The sequence below is a fragment of the Atta cephalotes genome (genome assembly GCF_000143395.1).
Source record: "Atta cephalotes unplaced genomic scaffold scaffold00003, whole genome shotgun sequence".
NCBI classification, from domain to species: domain Eukaryota; kingdom Metazoa; phylum Arthropoda; class Insecta; order Hymenoptera; family Formicidae; genus Atta; species Atta cephalotes.
The window spans coordinates 10,104,924-10,125,964 of record NW_012130067.1 but is presented as its reverse complement, the minus strand read 5'-3'; the positions used below and the strand labels follow the sequence as shown (position 1 = coordinate 10,125,964).

General features: G+C 29.8%; 2 protein-coding genes across 2 annotated transcripts in view; both read right to left on the bottom strand.

The window, feature by feature from the left end:
• Window positions 1-564: 564 nt before the first annotated feature.
• Window positions 565-15,949, bottom strand: LOC105625674 (glycerol-3-phosphate dehydrogenase [NAD(+)], cytoplasmic). Its single transcript, XM_012206997.1, has 7 exons — window positions 15,915-15,949; window positions 9,440-9,617; window positions 2,176-2,316; window positions 1,926-2,067; window positions 1,495-1,607; window positions 1,123-1,353; window positions 565-768 (listed from the first exon to the last, which is right to left on the bottom strand). The coding sequence occupies exons 1-7, from the start codon at window positions 15,947-15,949 to the stop codon at window positions 565-567; spliced, it is 1,044 nt and encodes a 347-aa protein (XP_012062387.1).
• A 1,938-nt stretch (window positions 15,950-17,887) lies between these two features.
• Window positions 17,888-21,041, bottom strand: part of LOC105625673 — a 28,876-nt gene continuing 25,722 nt past the window's right edge. Inside the window, exons 4-8 of the mRNA XM_012206996.1 lie at window positions 20,583-20,709; window positions 20,232-20,408; window positions 19,678-19,890; window positions 18,202-19,580; window positions 17,888-17,990 (exon numbers count right to left, since the gene is read on the bottom strand). Of these exons, the coding sequence (XP_012062386.1) occupies window positions 17,888-17,990; window positions 18,202-19,580; window positions 19,678-19,890; window positions 20,232-20,408; window positions 20,583-20,709 (1,999 nt within the window). The remainder of the gene's footprint in view (window positions 17,991-18,201; window positions 19,581-19,677; window positions 19,891-20,231; window positions 20,409-20,582; window positions 20,710-21,041) is intronic.

Below are 21,041 nucleotides of genomic sequence, written 5' to 3'. Positions count from 1 at the left end.
TCAACAATTTATGCTCAAACTTAATTAAATTGAAATATTAAATCAAATTATTGAATCTCTTCAAGACTATAAATCCAAAAAAAAAATGTTAGATTCATATAACTTTGTATTTGCGTGTATCTGAAATTTGGCATCCTGATTTTATAAGATATAGAATTCTGTATATGTGAAATTGGAATTACAAAGCTATGAAACTTTGGAATCATTAAAAGTCGAGTATGTAAAATTTCTAATTCATAAAATTTTGTCATCACAGAGTAATTAAATTTGATCCAATAGCATGGTTTCCGTATTGCATTATTTAATCTTTATTAATTTATCTTATCAGTAAGTTTCATTTTACAGAATTTGGAATGATCCGTTTTGGAATCTTAAAAAAATTAAAATTCTTTCTAAAGCAATTTTGATGTTTTCGATCTGTTAATGAGGATTTTGGGCAATTTTCAAGTCAGATTAATTAAATTATCGGCAATAAAGAAATAAAGGATTCATAGATTTGACAAACTAATTGTCTCTATATTTACATTGTGAATTACATTTAAAACACTATGATAACAGTTGAGCTTACATGTGTTCTGGATGGCTGCGTATGCAGTCGATTAAATCCGTCGGTTTTAGCTCACCAATGCAAATCCGATGAATTGCCGTAAACAACGGAAATCTATTTTCCATGTTCTTCAATTTCAACATATAATTGACTTCTTCAGCTGTAAACGGGCCTTGCAGTTTTTGTCCCTTCAGCATCTCTTTCTCAAGTGTCTCGATCGACTGCAAATCACATTCATTTTTTGCGTTTTTATATAATACAATTTATATATAAAATAATTATAAGTTATAATTATAAACATGTTACATCAAGTTGTTGATATATTATATTCTTAAAAACTTCTCAGATATTGAAAAAAATCTTTTTTTTATAATCTAAAAATTCCACCGGAATTAGCTGAAATGCAAAACTGACCAATGCCTAATTTCTTCATTTTCAGATAAGTTGCAGATAACCTTATCCAGGAGATATCTCCATTATATTCTGGGAAATATATCTCTTGGATAAAATTATCTAAGGATGAAATTGGGCATAAAACGGAGCATGTTCATTCCGACCCAGTCTGCATTACTGACCTTGCCAGTCTTGACGAAGGCTTCTGAGACCTTTCTATTGCGTCCACCATAACACGTCGTGATAAGATCGGCCACTCCACAACTTTCAAAGAAAGTAGTCAATTTTCCGCCCGGAAAAAATACGTCAATAAATTTGATCATCTCCATAAGACCCAACCTAATTACAGCAGCTTTCGTATTATCACCCAGACCTAGCCCATCGACGAAACCAGCGCCGCACGCAACTATATTCTATAAAACGTCAATACGAACATATTATTGTATTATCGAAATTTTTTTTAAATGAACAAAAAAGAATAAAAGATTATTTAAAATTAAATTTAATATAAATACAGTATAAATAAATTGGTAGAAATAGCCATTAATTATCACCTTCAATGCTCCGCAACATTCCACAGAATCCACGTCCTCGACGACTACTACCCTAAAATACGACGTCTGGATCAAGTTGCGAAATATCGGTGCCATCATTTTGTCCTTGCAGCCTGTAAATTCCAATTAATAATTGCAAAATTTATTTTGTTAGCGAACTTTAAATCCGCGCATAAATCTAGAAACAGGTATTGAGTGATTTACATAAAATTTTCTCTAGTTTTATAACGTGTTTTACAGACAGCGTTCCATTTGACAGCGCTCGCAACGCTTTCGAATATTTTCATCTCAATTAAACAAGGATACTGATGAGATATTATTAAAGACAGTCTTATGGAAATTCTCGTGACCGTTAAAATTATAATTTATAAATGATTAAAAGTAAGAAACTCTTAATATAATTATAAGATTGGAATTTTAATTCTTCTCACCGATAGTAGTCTCGCAGAACATCTCGTTAGCCACTTCGGAAGCCAAGTTAGCGCCCATCAGGACTGAGATTGGGATTTGCAATTGTCTCGAAATAATGTGAGATATAAGTTCGATACCGCCACCCTCTTTCTTGTTGAAGCCCTACAGAATATGCCGAATGTGTACGATGTGTAGATCAATGAGTAAAAAAATTACACGTATTCGTAAAACAATATTCATAAAAATTGAACAAAGAAAATTACAATGTACCTTGATCAATGATAGTCCGACAGCGGTGGGTTTGATTTTTCCTTGCAGGATGCTGCATATCCTTTGGATAAATTGATGAGGAACTACGAATATAAGTATATCTGCGTCTTTCGCAGCTTCCATTACGTCCGGAATTGCAATCTAGAATGAATCAATGTTAAAATGACTAAATCTTTCTACAAAAAGAAAATGATACAAAAGAATCACTAAATTGAAATTTGAGTTCGCCATCGCATCTCGATACGATAACTTTTCACGAAGTTATTCCATCTTAAAATTTGCCTATTTTTACAGAGTGAAACAGGTGATGCTTTAATTTTGTTGAGTAGTGTATTTCATTAGTACTACTCAAACAAATATTTAATAAAATTCAGTAAATATTTTTCATTGTATTAATAAGAAAATTATATTATCAATTCATTACTAAAACAAAATTACTGTAACGGAGATAAGTAAAGATAAATTTCACGAACTGCTCAAACAATTACATAGTGATCACATGGTAAATGAAATATCATTCATCAATTTTGATCATGTGATCCTTTTTGTCGTTGAAACAGCCGGTTTGAGCAGCTCGTGAAAATTTACTTTAATATGTTATTTTTCAATTCTGCACACACATGAAGTATAACTATTTATTATTAATTAAAAACTATTTATTATTAATTAAACTGAATTATCAAATAACAATTTTTGCAGTACGGGAATCATCTCGATAAGAGTGTTCTATTCATATTTATATTTCAAGAACATTATAGATTTACTTATTTCTAAAGATTTTTCATGTAATATATACATAAGTAAATATTTTTAATACTATTTATACAACTAATAAGAATGAAGCCAATAAAAGATAAATTAAGTGAAGATAATTAATAAAATTTTAAGTTTAATAAAATTATATTAAAAAATAAAATTATATAAAAAAATAAAAGGATTAGGTGTATATTAATGAAATCCTGGAAAAAATATTTTATACATAATTATTGTATATAAAATTATATATAATTTTATATATAATTATATATAATTTTATATATCTGTATATAAATGAACATATTTTATATTTTTATATAAAATTATTAGGTGTACAACTTTGCTTCCGCCGTTTTTTTCCGAAATTCGAGGCTTTATTATAAAAAACTGGTTATATATTTATGATTCAAAAAAATCCGAAAGATGGGAGAAAGTATTGTCCATCGCTGGCCACTACTTTCTCCCATCTTTCGGATAGCGTACGAATCCCGCGTCGAAAAAATTGGTCATCTTTTGAGGCTATCCACGAATCGATCCAATTTTTTACTTCTTCATAAGACCGGAAGTGCTGGTTAGCCAGGCCATGTGCCATTGATCGAAACAAGTGATAGTCAGAGGGAGCACGTCTGGAAAATACGGCGGGTGGGGTAGGACTTCCCATTTCAACGTTTTCAAGTATGTCTTGACCACTTTCGCAACATGGCGTCGAGCATTGTTATGCTGCAAAATCACTTTATCGTGTCTCTCGTTGTATTGCGGCCGTTTGTCTTTCAATGCTCGGCTCAAACGCATCAATTGCGTTCGATACCGATCGCCTGATTGTTTCAGTCGGTTTTAACAGTTCATAATACACTATGCCGAACTGGTCCCACCAAATACAGAGTATGACCTTGGACGTCAAAATCACCGTTCTTGAAGCGTTGAAACCACTCACGACACGTTCTTTCATTAATAGCGGCCTCACCATAAGTATTTGAGAGCATTCGAGGAGCCTCAGCCGTAGATTTCTTCATATTGAAGCAAAAAATTAAAAATGACGAGAATTTGGCTCGTAAACTGACATTTTCAATCGAGAATAACTTTATGATGCAGACACAAATCGACTAATGTTTCTATGGGGTTGACAGATGCCCAAGTTATTGTATGACGTCTATGATCTATTTATTTCGACCACCACTTACCGCTAAAGCCATCTATAAGAAAACGGCGGAAGCAAAGTTGTACACCTAATATGTATAAAATATGTCTATTTATATACAATTATATAAAATTATACAAAATGTATATAATTATAAAATTATAAAATTTATATAAGATAAAAACTTTAATAAACATTTCATGAAAAAATTTTATATGTAATTAATAAATAATATATAAAATTATATAAAAATGTATATTATATAATTTTATATAATTATATATAAAACATTTTTTCCCGGAATGTTTATTATTTTTATCTTATATAAAATAATATTGGTAATATTCTCTCATTAAACATTTTTTAACAAATTCAAAACTAAAAATTTAACTTTCTGTAATAAAAAACAAAAATATTTTTTTAATCGCGCGTTGACATAATAATAAAAAGCATCAGTAAAAACAGATTTTACTTAATCATCTTAGTTTATAAGGTTAGTTGGAACAATTAACCTAAATGTAATCCCATACGGAATTCGAATTTCGAATGTGATCGAAGTCTTCGAAGAAGACTAAAAAATCACCAGCTTATAACCAATTTAACTATAAACAATTTTGACACACAAGTAGAGTACAAGATAAAAAAAATTACGGATGTAACTTTGTTTTGATCGAATAAAATAATCAGCCATTTATTTTCATGTCGTTCTTCTTTTATCCAAACGCATATATTTTTGTTTATGAAGAGACAGGATATTTGTGTGTCAAATTGAAAGCGAAATTATTGTTTCAGAGAAAAGAATAAATGCACACAGTTTTGCGACTTTCGTCTAAGTATTATTATTATATTACTATATTTTACATATAAAAAATTAATAAATCTAATAATAAAATTACATAAAAATTAAGTTTAATAATGTCAAACTGAATAAATAAAATCACTGCATTTACTACTTTTCTGTCAGGTTTTATTACTTGTTAAATAGCTCTGAATATCAACTTCGTTTATGTGATAAAATAAGAAACACAGCAGAAATCATCTTCAAATTAACTAAAATAATGTATTAAGGAAAAAATAGCACATCGTTTATGCTCTTAATCAAATTAGACAAAAACGCATTCCGGATTACCGATCCTCTCGCCGCTATTCTCGTTTATTATTAGTTGAACATCTATAAGAGTTACATCTTCAAATAATGAATGTTTCACGAAACATGTTATTCTTAGCTTTGTACATGTGCAAATTCTAGAGAGGGAATGAAGAATATATTATCATAAGAAATAAAAATTGTTAAGAGCAGTTTCATAAAATTTCATAATATATATAAATTATATTATATAATTGAATCATCCCAATGTCTATCAAAATAAATCAAAAGATCAATATCAAAAGAGGAAAATGATAGATGATAGAGTAAAAATACAATTAAGAAAACAAAGTACAAAATGTATTCTTGATAAATGATAGAAAAGAGATGTATATTAGTGATTGTAATAACGAAAGATGCGATACGCGTGGACTCGTGAAGACAGTAAATCAATATAGTTATCTTCATCATAGTCAAAGTACGGCGGTTAAAGTTCAGGATTCATAATGTATTATTAGCAACGCATAATGAAAAAGTATTGCAGGTATATGATAATGATTACCGGACACGATAATCGGTATTTTTTTCTTTCTTTTACATAAAACATTCTACAAAAAAATTGAGATAAGAACAAGGACACAACTTTCCACAATTTTGAAATTATATACCACAGAATTTTTTTAAAGAATTCCTTAAACTTGACCGAAAAAACAATTATGGAATCCAAAATTTCATAAATCCTGAAAGGAAATTAAGATGCGGCATTGAAATCATTCAACATTCTAATCACGCACAATTTAAGAAATTTAAAGTATACTAAGAAATATGAGAATAGTAAAGTTGCAAAAGAAAAAAATCTAGGAGAAGAAGAGTTAAATAATAAAATAATAATAATAATAATATTTAAGTTAAATAATACTTTAAATGTTTAAATAATAAATGATCAGTCACAAATCTGTCAAAAATAAATTTTGCAAAATGATGCTGATTTGCAAATCTATTTAAAAATTTATTTGTAAATTTAATAAAAATTTAATAAAAATTTTGCCGGCAGAAATATAACATCTGTCAAAGAAATACAACGATGATGAATTAATTGCAGAAATCGTACAGAATCACGCATAATATTTGTAGTAGTTTAAGTACTTTAAATCAGACATTCTATTTAAATTACGAAATGACATATTCTGTTTGATTTCTATCAGATTATATTGGCAGACTTTGCTGGCAAAACACGAATTTAATACAGACGTAGCTGATATCAATTTGCTACGATACTCTATTCAAATCTGCTAAGAAACTATTACCCAGATAACACACAATATTTATAAAATATTTATAATTATCAATGAATCATCAATGAATCATTGCCAGAATCCTGCTCACAAATTATACAATCCCTTTCTTCCTCATAATTATCTTTCTTTCCTCTCTATACATTCCCCCTCCTATGTTTTTTCTATTTATCCCCTCTCTTTAATCTTACTTCCCATTATTTTCTAACATTCAACTTTGCTTCCCTTCTCTGAAAGTCATTTTAAATTTATTTTGTTTAATAACGTCAAAGATAAGAGACATCGAGCTTTCTTTCATCGCATTGCCTTTTATTCATATTTTAATTAATTTTTTTGGACTGAACTCTCATCTACAATTATGAAAGGTATTTTTCTTATTTAATTTTAACTAGTATTTAATTATTTTAATTTAATAGATAGGTATACATTATATATTTTTAGCTTTCACTTATATCAATATTATATTGTCTCATCAGATTATATTATTTTTATAAGTTTACATTATTATATTTATAATTATAATATTTATAATTATAATTGTAAATTATATTTCATTCTCTGGACACCAATGTATACATCGACGTTTTTTTATTGTACAATTTTATTAATAAGATTCCTTAATTATTGATACCCATAGTTAGATGTCTTGTCATTGCGAAGTATATTTTCATTTGCCATCGACCGACTATAGTATAAGTTTTTACTTTTCTGACAAATTCTAATGTACATATTTTATGTATGTTACTGTTCATGTAATTATGTATGTTACTGTTCATTTTAACTAACAAGATGATCCATCTCAATTTATCGATACCAACAATTATATAGTTATACGTACGAAGTATATTTTCAATTTTCAATTTACTTTATGTTATGTTATTAACGTTTAGACATATTTTGTAAGCATTATGCGTTTCGCGGATTTCCTCTATGTCAGATCCATTCTTGGAATGCCAAGTAGCAGCCTGATACTGTATCAAATTGCTCCTCGTCCTGATGAAGTGGACTGCAAGATTCACGAAACGTTGGCATTCCAAGAATGGATCTGGACACGGAGGAAACCCGCGAAACGCATAATCTTTATAAGAAAGCATCCGTGGAAGTCTCAAGAATAATATTTTGTAAACATTGATAATGATCCAATCGTGATCGAAACGTTTGTTGTTAGCCAGCATGTTATTAAAGTTCATAATTAATTTATTAAGACATTTTTTTACTTTATTTATCAATGTTATGTTATACATAAATTTCTTGTTCTATATAGCTCTTTTTCTTTTAACTTGTTTTTAAATTATTGAGCCTTTATATTATTATATAAATTTAAATTATTTACAAAATATTTATAAATATTTGAGTTTTATTTTAAATATTTTATAAATATTTTTGTGGTCTTAGATTGCATAAATATTTATTATAAATATTATGAAAAAATTTATTGTAACTCTTGTAAATGCTATGGAAATTTAAATAAAATATTTCAAATAAAAAATTAAATAATTCAAATAAAAAATATTTAGCAGAAATATTGATTTATATTTATCATAAATATTATATTAAATATTTATATAGAAAAATTATTATATTAATATAAATATTTAGTCAGCTTAATATAAATAGCCATATTATAATATAAATATCAGTTAGCTTTATTTCGAATAAAGTTTTATATAAAATATGTATAAAATATTTATATAGGAGAAGGTCGCTGATACCGATATATCACTTTGTTTTTAGATAATATTTCTTAAACAAAAAGTAAAAATAAAACTTTAAATATTAATGGAAGTTGGAGGAAAAGTTCTGCAGTATTTTGTTAGCTCAAAATTATATATACAATATCTTCGGTAAAAATTATCAAAATTTTAAAAAAAGGATTTTAAAGCTTAAGACTTCTATTTTCGAATAATTACTATATTTTTTAAAATTCACTAGCCCATCACAAGCGCGCGAATCAAATCTTCATGAATAAATTATATAATAATGCGCTGTTGATACGCTCTCGAAATCCGCAAAAAAATTTTTTGTTTATTTCGTTTAACTAAAAAAAAATTTTTTTTGTAGATCTGAGTGGACTGCCAGCCCACGTATTAGTAACAGCCGATTTGAAAAATCAAATACACAAGATTTATGCGCTATTTATGTGCTTTCATATTCTCTAGTTTAATTTTTACGCTGCATCTCTTAAGCCACTTCTCTTTTGGAGTTTCCAATCCGATCCGAATAAATAGTCTTGCAGGTTTTTAGTAAATATTTTGGCTATTAAAATATTTCATATGACATATTACAGAATTCCATTCGGAATTGTTATTCATGAGATGTGAAAGATTGAAACATTTCTAAAAACTTTCCATAAAAATCAGTGCTGTAAGAGCGTGGAAAACTTCTGACATTTCACCGAAATCAAGCGACTTTTGGCATTTCCATTTCCGCTATATTGAATCATATTTAACTTTTCTATTCTATATTGATTCAGCCATTTTGAATTTTCAAATTTTTAATTCGTATTCAAAATAGGAGACTTTAAAAATCTAACGCTATATTTCGCCGAGCGATTTTTAGCATTTTTGTCCGCCATATTGATTCAACCATTTTGAATTTTCAAATTTGGGTTTCTATAATATTTTCAAATTTTAAGTTCAAAATCGGCGAATCCCCGAAATATTTTTAATATTTCGCAGTAATCAGAAGACTTTTATTATTTCTGTGCACTATATTAGTCCAGCCATTTTGAATTTTCAAATTTTGGGTACGGATTCGAAGTCAGCGACTTCGAAAATCCTTTAATTTTTCACCAGAAACGGAATATTCTAACAGCCTCAAAGAGGCTTCAGGGCATGCAACCCGGCAATTTTAAAATAGGGTATTTTTTTTTTTTATATATAGAAAATTACGAGTTGAAAAAAACAAGCTTTTGATGCGAATAGATTAATATAAATGATTTTTTAGACAATGAAAATGAATACAAAAAGAGCAGACAACGAGTCTTACCACATTTTCAGGAATCTTATGTCCTGGAAGATACTTGACGTTCTCATGAGTCTGGTTGATAATTTCCGTCAGCTTCTTACCATCAATAATCTCCTCATAAACATACATGGTAACACGATCAGCAAAACTGCTCTGTTTTTTCGCATTTGCACCAACTATTTTGGCGATAGCTGAACCCCTACGAATATATAAATATAATTAGCATAATCAAATAGTTATTCATGAGATAAGCGAAATCAACGTTCTTTACATATTAGTTGACCTTTGACCTTAGAGATTTATAATCTCTATTTTGCTTGATTTATATTAAAACTACAACAATTTATTTAAATATATACAGCTATATTTATTAATATATATAGTAAATATATTTATAGTATAATATTTTTTAGATTTTCAAAGATGTTAACAATAAGAATTGTATTAGACTGTTTTCAAGGGTATTTTCTTCAGAGAAAAATCATTTGCGAGTTATCGCCATGTCATTATCCATTGCTAATACAACGTTTCGTGAATCTTATTTTTATTTCATCAGAGCACATTGCTACAGTATCATTCACGAAATGTTAGCAATGGATCATGATACGGCGATATATTTATAGTATATATATATATATATATAATACCCAGGTAGCAGCCATTTATCGTTATTTTGACATTGACTGCATTCAGCAGAAAAAGCAACTTTGCAACTGTTGTAAAATTCTTTAATATAATTGGTCTTGCCCTTAATTCCTCACTAGATCTAAATGTATTAACCAATACTATTCAAGAATTTTACAACAGTTACAAAGCTGATTTTTCTGCTAAAGGCAGCTATTAAAATGATATTTTGATATAAAAATAATGACAATAGCATCTGCTTGCTATGTGAGTATTATTTATATAAAGGACATAATTAAGATAAAAAAGATGAACTTCGGAGGCGAGCTTCTTACATCGAAATATGAAAAAAGTTCATATGAAATTCGCTGTTATTGAGATACATCTGAAATGTTTATTAATGGAAAATAAAAAAGTGATATTTATTATAACATTTTTCTTATTATTTAAAATTATATATTAGGTGTGGGAAAAAGTTCGTGGCGTTTTTTCCGTTAAATGGCATTAAAAAAGCGCCACGAACTTTTTCCCATATCTAATATTTTCATAACTCAGATTTAAAAAAAGATTTCTTAAGTCAATAATAATCAACTAAGAAGATAAACTGTCAATTAGAAATCGGCGCTGTAAGAATTGCACTTAAATAATTAACAGACTTTAACGTCTAAAAAATTGTATTTACATGTCACGAATGTTTGAGTAAAATTTTAATCGTCTTCAGCATAGCAAGAAACTTGAATTACATTTCATCCTGTAATTCGCCACGCAGAATCCAGTGGTTTATTTCTAATAATACAAATAAATATTTTCCTGTCAATTGGCGCGCTGAATGGTCTCAAAAAATTATGATCTCAAGAACATGCAGACGGATGAACAGAGAAATTTTTTTATTATACAGAAGATAACAGCTAAGTTAAAAAATTAATAATAAGATTTGTATACAGAATGAAACTTTTAAAAATCACAATAACATGTTATGGCGATTTTCATTATGCGATTTTTTTTCAAAACAAAGCAAAAACGAGTATATCTCTACAAGACTTTTTTTCTTAGCTTATCGATCTTTTACACGCTCCCAAAGTTTTGATATTTAAATTCCACACCCTGTATATTTATAAACTTTTTCTTCATGTTTGGTGTGGAGACTCGAATCCGAAAATAACCCTTATTTTAGTTACACTCTATAATAGTATAGTTTAACAATATTTAAATTTTAAATAATATATTATATAGGGTGTCCCATTTGAGACGAAATTGTGATATATCAAGAATCGATGGTTGGATCGAAAAATGTTTCAGCTAAAACTTTCCAGCAAATGAGAATGGATTGAAATGGATTAAAATGGATTTAGATTTCCAGAAATACGAATTCATAAATATAAAATAAAATCTTTTCAATTCTAAGTGTATTTTTAATTTTTTATTGATTTATAGGAATTACATGAAATGTCTATTTCTTTTCAATCTTGAATGTATTTTTATTCATTTACAGGAAGCATGAAGTATATTTCTATACTTTTCAATCTAAAAATAATATTATGATATTTTATGTGCATCGGGAATACTATTCAATTCAAAATTGTGAATAGGAAATGTAGTTTTTCAATTCATTTGAATCTAAAAATAATATCATTTCTATGCATCTTGAATACTGCACAATTCTGAATAGGAAATGCAATTTTTTAATCCAATTGAATAAAAAAAGTTTTTATTTAAAAATATGAACCATAAATGTTACTTAATTTATTCAAAATTATGAGTAGGAAATTCTTCATTTTAAGTTCCAACTAAGTCCAAAAAAACTTGTAACATAACATAAAAATAATTTAGTTATGTTCTTTATTTTTCTTTGATTAGAAATAAAATAAATGATCGATATTAACACTAGCAAATCAAATCGAACACATTTCGAATTTTACTCTGATTGTGGCACGAGACCGACTAAATGAGATTAGATTATTCGATTTTTACCCAATGCTCAATGTCATTTTATAGTAATATAAATTGTTTATATTTCATTATATTTGTTAAATAATGATATTTTTATTTTATTTTATTATCTATGTAATTTCGCGTGCCTAGATTAGCCGGCTATAATTAAAATACACAATAAATAATTATTATACTTATTAATTATAGAAGTGGTGTAGCAGGTAACGCAGAAGATTCATAATCCAAAGAAATCCCAAGTTCGAATCCCACTAAGGGGGATATGCGTTTTTTAATATCAATTTAAAATAATTAATTTCAGATATAATTATAAATGTCTTAGAAATAAAATGTATAAGTCTTAAATATAAATGTTTTTTTTTTTTCAAATATTAAACTAGTGTCAACTCTGATCCAATCCATTTCAATCCATTTCAATCCAATCAATCCATTTCAATCCATTTTCATGGATTTAAAGTATGCATTCAAATAATTTTAATCTATTTTAATCCATTCTCTATTTAATCCATTCTCGTTTACTGAATTATAAAGTTTCAAAGAGGGGCATAAGATGGTGCCATTAGTTTGACTTTGAGTAATGTCGTCAAGATCAAGTCAAGGTCACATCGATTTTTTAAAATAGAAACCTCCTTTTTTATAGCATATTCTTGTAGCTTTTCCACAGACTTAAATAGATCGCTGATTTAATGTAATAAAAAGAGATAAACCTTTAATGTAATAAAGAGAGATGATTTCGAATTATCCTTCTTTTAATTCCCATATGCATATGTGTGCGTCCTGTCTGTGCCCAGCAAATGAGAATGAATTAAAATGGATTGAAATTTTCTTTTATCCAAATGCATATTTTAAATAGCAAATACATTTTTTTGGATTTAATTGGATTCAATTAGATTCAATTAGATTCAATTGGATGCAATTGGATTGAAAAACTGCATTTCCTATTCAAAATTTTGAATTGAATAGTATTCACAATGCTCAGAAAAAGCTAATATTATTTTTAGATTGAAAGGCACAGAGATATGCTCCAATTGCAATTCCTATAAATGAATAAAAATATATTCAGAATTAAAAATTTTATTTTAACATTCGTGAATTAATATAATGGAAAAACTTCAGAATCATGCTCTGGATAACATTTATTAAGATTAAGGCTATTGAAAGTTGTTCCTTTATTTTCATTTTTACATAAAAATGAATTTTTAGTGCAAAAATAAAAATAAGAGGAATAATCTCTAATGGCCTTAATCTTGATAAATATTATCTAAGTAATAATCTTAAACAATATTCAAAAGGTTTTGACCATCGAGCGGATACCTTAGGCAATGTTGATACTGGCAGCATAATTTTTAATGAACCTTATAACTCGAAAAGTACTTAATGAAAAAATATTTTATTATAATGCTTTGAAAAGCTTTCAAGATAATTCTGACTCAAGATAACTCTGACTTTGGATGGCGTCACTAAGGTTAGAGCAATGTCACTGAATTTTTTAAATGGAATCCCCTATTTTTTATTGCATATTCTTATAGCACACCTCGAGAGCTTTCCAAAATACTATAATAAAATAATTTTTCATGAAGTACTTTTCGAATTATAAGGCTTGAAAATTATAACAAGTACATACAAATGAATTTTCAGCAAAAATGAAAATAAGAGAAACAATCAGCAATGACCTTCATCTTAACAAATATTATTCAGGACATGATCTTGAACGACATTCAAAAGGCTTTAGCCGTCGATCGGATACCTTGCGTAATGTTAAGGCCAGCGGTATTGTAACTTTTAAGCCTTATAACTCGAAAACTTTATGAAAAATTATTTTATTATAATGTTTTGAAAAGCTTTCAAGATATGCTACAAGAATATGCAATAAAAAATAGGAGATCCAATTTAAAAAATTCCATTTAAAAAGAAGTGACTGCTTTGACCTTGGTGACGCCACCCAAGGTCAGACTGATCAGATCACTAAGTAGATCATTTAAAACTCCACAACTTTTGTCTAAAACATTTTTTTTTAAATACTCTGTTTCCGAAATAAACGGGGTGTACGAGTCTGAGACACCCGGTATATGGAATTCCACTTAAGAAATTGATGATGACCTAATGTGATCTTCAAACTTCCCAAGATCAATGGCACTATCTTATGTCCCCCTCCAAACCATACAACTTTTGAATAGAAGATTTTTCGATCCAATCATCGGTTCTTGAGATATATGTTCCATCTCAAATAGAATATCTATATATTAAATAGCAATATATAATATATTTAAATATTATATTTTTAATATTTGAATAATATACAGGGTATCCTGTAATTCATCCAATAATGTTCATAGATAGGTAGAGTGGACTAAACTGAATCGAAAAGTCCTCTACCATTTTGGAATTTTCGCAATAGTTAACAAGATATTAATTATTAAAAATATTGAGCCGAATATTGATTCTTAATAATTTTTTTTCTAATACTAATTTCAATTTTACAGAAAAATTGTAAGAGACAAAAATTGTTTATTTTCTTCTCATAAAATTCTTAGAGTTCTAAGAAGAAAATTAATAATTTTTGTCTCTTGCAGTTTTTTTTCTGTAAAGTTAATAGTATTTGAATAAAAAATTATTAAAGACCAATATTTAGTAATTAATATCTTGTTAACTATTGCGAAAATTGCAAAATGGTAGAGGACTTTTCGACTCAGTTTAGTCCACTCTACCTATCTATGAACATTATTGGATGAATTACAGGACACCCTGTATATTATTCAAATATTATTAAAAATATAATATTTAAATATATTATATAGGCCCTACCTGCTCACAAGCGTTGTCGAGAGATTTATGGAACCTTGTATAGTGTAAGACTTATAATTCGTTTCGACATTTCGATTCGTAAGAGTCGAAACTCAGAACGCGCTTACAACAATGTTAACATACTATATTTTATGTCACACATATTATAGAATTTCAGAAATAAAAGTGCGCTTTTATTGTTCTGAATACGAGCCTATATAACTTCTAAGATTCAAAGCATTAAAATCTTCGAAATTTGAACATTTCAATCTTCGAAGTTTTGAGAAATCAAAATTATATAGTTATAATTTAATATTTATAATATATTTATAATAGTTATAATTTAATATTTTTAATAGTTATAATTTAATATTTTTATTTTAAAAAACATACTCGTATTTACGGTTATAAATTACGAATATATTTTCATTTCTTTTCTCTATTCGCACAAATATATTTTTGAAGCTCCGATTCGAAGCTTCGAAGGCACTTTAAATTATAAGTCTTCGATAGTTCAAAGTTAACTCGGAAGATTCGAATTCTTTCGAAGTTGTCAAAAGTAATTTCCCTAATATAGTACATTAAATAATACATAAATATATGTTTAGAAAATAGAAAGATACATTGAGTCAGAATTGTTGTCATACATTGCAACAAAAGTCGTGGAAAATGCGCTAATTTTTATATAGAATTATAAATCAATTATTTTACTTGAATTATCAATTTTTATTTTTGCAATGTCTTGCTTTCTTCCGATATTAATTCTAATTCTAATTAATTTCTTGAGTACTGCGTGCGGAATAACCTACGAAACTCGCGCCGGATTGCTCCAACGCCTCCAACGATAGTTTTCCCGCTCAGCACGTGATTGATAACAGAAATGGACATTAATTGTGCGACGCACAATTAATATGAACTTCATTCGCACACGAGATCAAGACATTCTTTCTATCAGATCCGAAGGCATCTCGGCGCGGCCATGGTGTAATCGGAACGCGCGTGTAGTAAACAATAAGCGTTTAGCGTACACCAACATCTGCATGTGCGAATCGATTACCGCGCTTGTCGATGCAATTCTTCTTCGGCTGGAACGTAGCTGAACGAGGTTCATATACTATCTTCTTCTTCCGAGACTCACCAGTTGCCGGAGCCGATGATGCACACAGATGCCATGGTGTTTTGAAAAATACTCTTCGATACAGATGAGGAAACGAGGTAGAGATCGACCGAAGAGACGCAAAAACCAGTACTTCGTCCACACGCCGATGAGCGACTGGAGCGAATGGAGCCGATGGAGCGGCCGCCGAGGGATCGGGACTGCTCGGAGACGGCAAGGGAAGACCGACCGAAACCGAGTGACGCGTGCGTCATGCTATATACCAATCGAAGTCCAGGTTGATAAGAATATATCATCGGGTCAGATGGAGGAAGAGCCCGAACTGGAGGAAGGAACAAAATACAAAGATAATTTGAATTAGAATTGTTATGGTGATAAAATTAATGGTAATAAGATTGAGATCATTGTATGTTTTTTTGTTATAATTTCATATTATGAAACCAGAATTGTTATCATATAACTCGAATATTATCTAAAAATTGAAACAAGGAAGTTAGAAATTTCCGTTCTCTCAATTACGTTCTTTTTATTATTTAGTTTTATTATTTACTTTTGCAATAAAAATTCAATAAACTATTTAAAAATTTATAATTTACAATTATTTATTTTACAATTATAATATTCATGATAATTATAATTTATATACATAATTATAAACAAAATTTTAATCATGCTACAAATTCGCATTATACATATTATAAAATTTTGCATTAGTCTGCAGGTAACTTCGTTGGTCTAAATATATTCCAATTGTTTACGAATTATATCTTATCGCTTTATAAATACGGTTGTTTACAAATCAACCAATGAATGCTTACATAGAAATTTTATTTCATTTAATCTTGTAGTCACAAAACTATTTTTATTATTATGAAATTTTATTAAAAAATTAAAGTTTATTTTTAATCAGTTGACATTTTGTTTTAGTATGTTAAATTAATAATTTAAAATTAGTTTTTTTTTATGTAAATTTATTTTTCATGAAAAATTTTAGAAGTTTCTTTCCATTTTTTAAAAATAAATCTTCGAATAATAAAAATTCCTTGAATATTCTCAAAAAATTGAATCATAGTTTGTTTCTTGATTAGTCATAATTTAATTCAATATTAGTTTTGTTTAATGTTCGTTTTATTTCCTATCTTTTATAAATTTTCAAATATCAGTTATTACAACTAATTTCTCTTAAGTCATTTTTAGTTATAATTTATTTTTTATATCGATTTTAATTTAATACGATTGGTTAATACCGTGCTGTTAGATGAATCAAACAATCGGATTTCGCTGTTAGAAAGAGCATAAAAGCAAAGAATTAGAAATCTTATGGAGTATGGAAGAATTGCATACGAGTCGCTGTGTCCAGTATATTAAAAAGGTACAGATTTACAAGTCAATGAGTTTTCACACTGAGTTTAAATTTTAACTTTTTAATATGCCACATTTTTTTATTACGTACAGATATATGGAATAACATCAATCGGTCGCCAATGCGACATACATTTGTTTTCAGATCTACAGATGCTACGATGTGCATGGAGAATTTTGTACTGCTCACATAAAGATTTTTAAAATTGCAAGAGAGATTTCTAATATTAGACGATAACGGACGAGAAAGGTATAAATCATACTTCATTTAGAGAGAAAGGTTTTAGATCTTGAATTATAATCTAATTATAATCTAATCTCTCGACCACAAGGAAGAAATTCATAATATCATGAAAATATTTTCTTGTCATGATCTTGTGTGCGTTACAAATTTTGTGGTTCGATCAAAGTTCAGTTTATAGTTAAGAGACTATACAAGATAAAGAGGAAATTAATTCCCGTTCTTTCGATCGATTATTATAATCTGAGTACACATTTATATTCGTAAAGGTTATTTTGCTTAATAATTATTCATAACTGACTTGTATAAATCAACAGCTATTGAATTCATAACGCCCTTGCGTTTATATTAATAAGCGAGGCTAGTTATTAATTAACGATGATTAATTTTTTTAATCTTCGGTAGTGGCCTGTGCAGCATCGAGGATGATCTCGAAGGAGAACGGTTGGAAGCTGTAACCCAAACCAGCATAGAATTTGCTCTGAAACTCTACCCTGGAATATAGAAAACGAGAATTAAAAATATATATTTTCATGAGCATTGTTGAGTTTACAGCAATAATAAATTTATCACTTAATAAAATTATTAATTAAACCAATTATTAATTAAACAAATAAATCATTTAATGATATTTGCACATAACAATTAATAAACAAATAAATCAATCAGGAAAAAATATGAGACATCTCGTGAATAGGATCTTACCAATGTAATCGAAGTGTATGTAAAAATGCCGAAAGGCCTTCCATAAGTACGAGAATGCCTACGGTGAGCACCGCCCAAAAGGCGAAGACAGCGTAGAGAACGATACCACCATCCCAACCCTCCCTCGCCAGACCATTTCTCATTACCATGTTCCACAACACCTCAGACAATTGGGCATGGGCCAAAGACAGGGCCCAAAGACGTAAATAAGATGCAGTATGCGACACGCTGCCAAGAACATACTCAATAGTGTGAATGCCCTGATGGATGAACACTTCCGTCATGTCTTCTTCCTCCTCTTTGTGGCCACCACTTTGAGTAACACCTCCGCTCTGCTGAAGAGCTCCCATGCTAGCCTCCACGTCGCCGTTCTCAGCACCATGATTATTCAATTGATAATGTTGCTTTCTACGGTTGCGCATCATCAAAATCGGCTTTGCTAGCAGCATCCATGGTACGCAGAGCAGAGCTACGACCACCAGAAACTTTTGCAAGCCGCTCTGACCGCCATACATGTATGGATCGCAATTGCCGACTTTGGTGGAAGGTTTGAAAAGAACCATGTTGATGAAAGTGATGAGAACCGAAGGTGCGCAACCGGGACCATCAATCGGATCGTTTTTCGGACCATATTTGATCCATTTGATAAACATGAGGATCACCATATAGAGAAACAGTGCACAAAGGAAAATTATTTGTGGCACAAACTCGCAAGTAATATTCATGCGCCTTTTAAAGTACATATGATTCCACAATCCCACCATTACGCCGAACAACATATGCATCACACCGAAGATGATGGAAATCTTCATCTTATACGAATTTTGGAAGATGATTTTATTTTCTGCCAGTTGCCACACTGGATCCATACCGAACGGATACGGATAATCGATATAATCCGTCGAATTGGGATTCAGTTGCAGCTCTTTATTGTGCTGAATGGTGCTCAAATTATAGTTCACCAACCAATTAGAGCCAAAGATGTTGAGAGATTTGGAGAATATATCATTGTAAATTAGACCGGTATACATGGAAAACATGCCCATAAGAAAGATGATATAACGGCCACCGAAGAAAATATTCCAGATTTCGTTATCGCTCTTTTTAGCCGCTAATGGCTTCTCTTTCAGCACCATCCAACCACCGAACAAGAACATAATGAGGCCATGGCCAGTATCACCGAACATTATTGCAAACAGAAATGGGAATGTAATAATGGTGTAGGGCGCGGGATTCATTTCGCGATAAGATGCAACCCCGTAAGCGTCAATCAACACCTGGAATCCTTTCGTAAACTTGTTCGTTCGATTGTATGTTGGTGGGTCCTCAAAAGTCTCCATGCGGTTCAAAATGGGAGGAACAGAACTTCCGCTGCGTTCCTAGAGAATGAGATGAAAAAATATTAATTTTTTATTTTGCGATACAAAGATCGTTGAAATAGCAAAGGAATGTTATAAAATGATGTTCGTCAATTACCGTCCCACGTCTTAACGCTAGTTGGATAGTCTCGATGTCCAAGACAGGTACCCAGCATTCGGCAATCAGACACTTTTGAGTAACATCCAAATTAAAAAGATTCAAAGTATGATAGATTGCTTTAATCTTGCGAACTTTAATGAACCAATTCTTGATGTTCTTTGCAGCAGCTACGAGAACACGATGACGATGATCCTGCGTCTGTCCTAAGACCTAGAAACCAAGATTGCATCGTTAATATATGTTCAACAAATTTTTTATCAGATATTAAGACAAATATTAAGATTCTTTTAATATCAATATTGAAGTTTACTATCTAATAATGCTAATAATAGAATTAATGTAATGACATGTGAGAGATGGATCCCAACTCAGTGAACCCTGTATTTGACTCAAATCCTCATCTCGTGTATGTTTCAAAAGAGGTTGACCAAGAATTAAAAGCTTGAGAGTAAAAAAAAGTATGAGGTCAATCCGTTTCAGAAACAATAAGTTGTTTAACTAATTAAAAAATTAATTCATTAAGTTGATATGAGAAAATATAATATTCTCACAGTGTTCAAATCTTCAATACGAGTCATAACGCCCATAGCCATTTCTCTACGATCAGCTGGCGCTTCTGGACAGGGATACAAAGTCGCCCTGAAGCCCTCGCAGATCTTCTTCACACGAGTTTTCAACTGATCACCTTGGAAGAAAATGATGAAGACTGACTTGTACACTTGGTCTCCCTAAATCCATCATTTTCGAATTAGTACTGGACTCTTTGATTAAAACATAAGTTGAAATAAATCATTTATGTTTTATATATAATTATTAATGAAATTCATAACTCATAAGATTTATCCAGATACAATCTTAACTTTAAATTCTTCGATTAAAAGTGGAGCGATACGATTACTTACTGTCGAAGGATCCTCTAGAGGAGTCTCAATTTCCGCCTGACGCAAAAAGACATTTCCACGACACGCGCGCCACAGCATGCGCTCGAATGCGGGGATGCGTTCTCTCAGGATGACTCCTGCGACGAAGCTGCTCATACGGCGAAAAAAAAATGGCATATTAATAAGCGATAACAATAAATCAGATAATTAGGGCATCTATCGGTAGATAGATATGTGCACAGGTTAATGCAAAAAAAACTGCGTAAAAAACTCGCCACGATCACGATTTACGGGGATCAATTTGTTCTTGCAGTGATGGAAAACGAAGCATCGTGATGATGATCTTTAACGAAGGCGGTATAGCAAAGCCTTCAATCTGTATCGGTTAATGGCTTGATGTGGATTTTCCGGTAGTATTGCTAGCCAATTTGGGAAATGATGATTTCTGTAGCCATGGTTCTTCTCTCTCTCTCTCTCTCT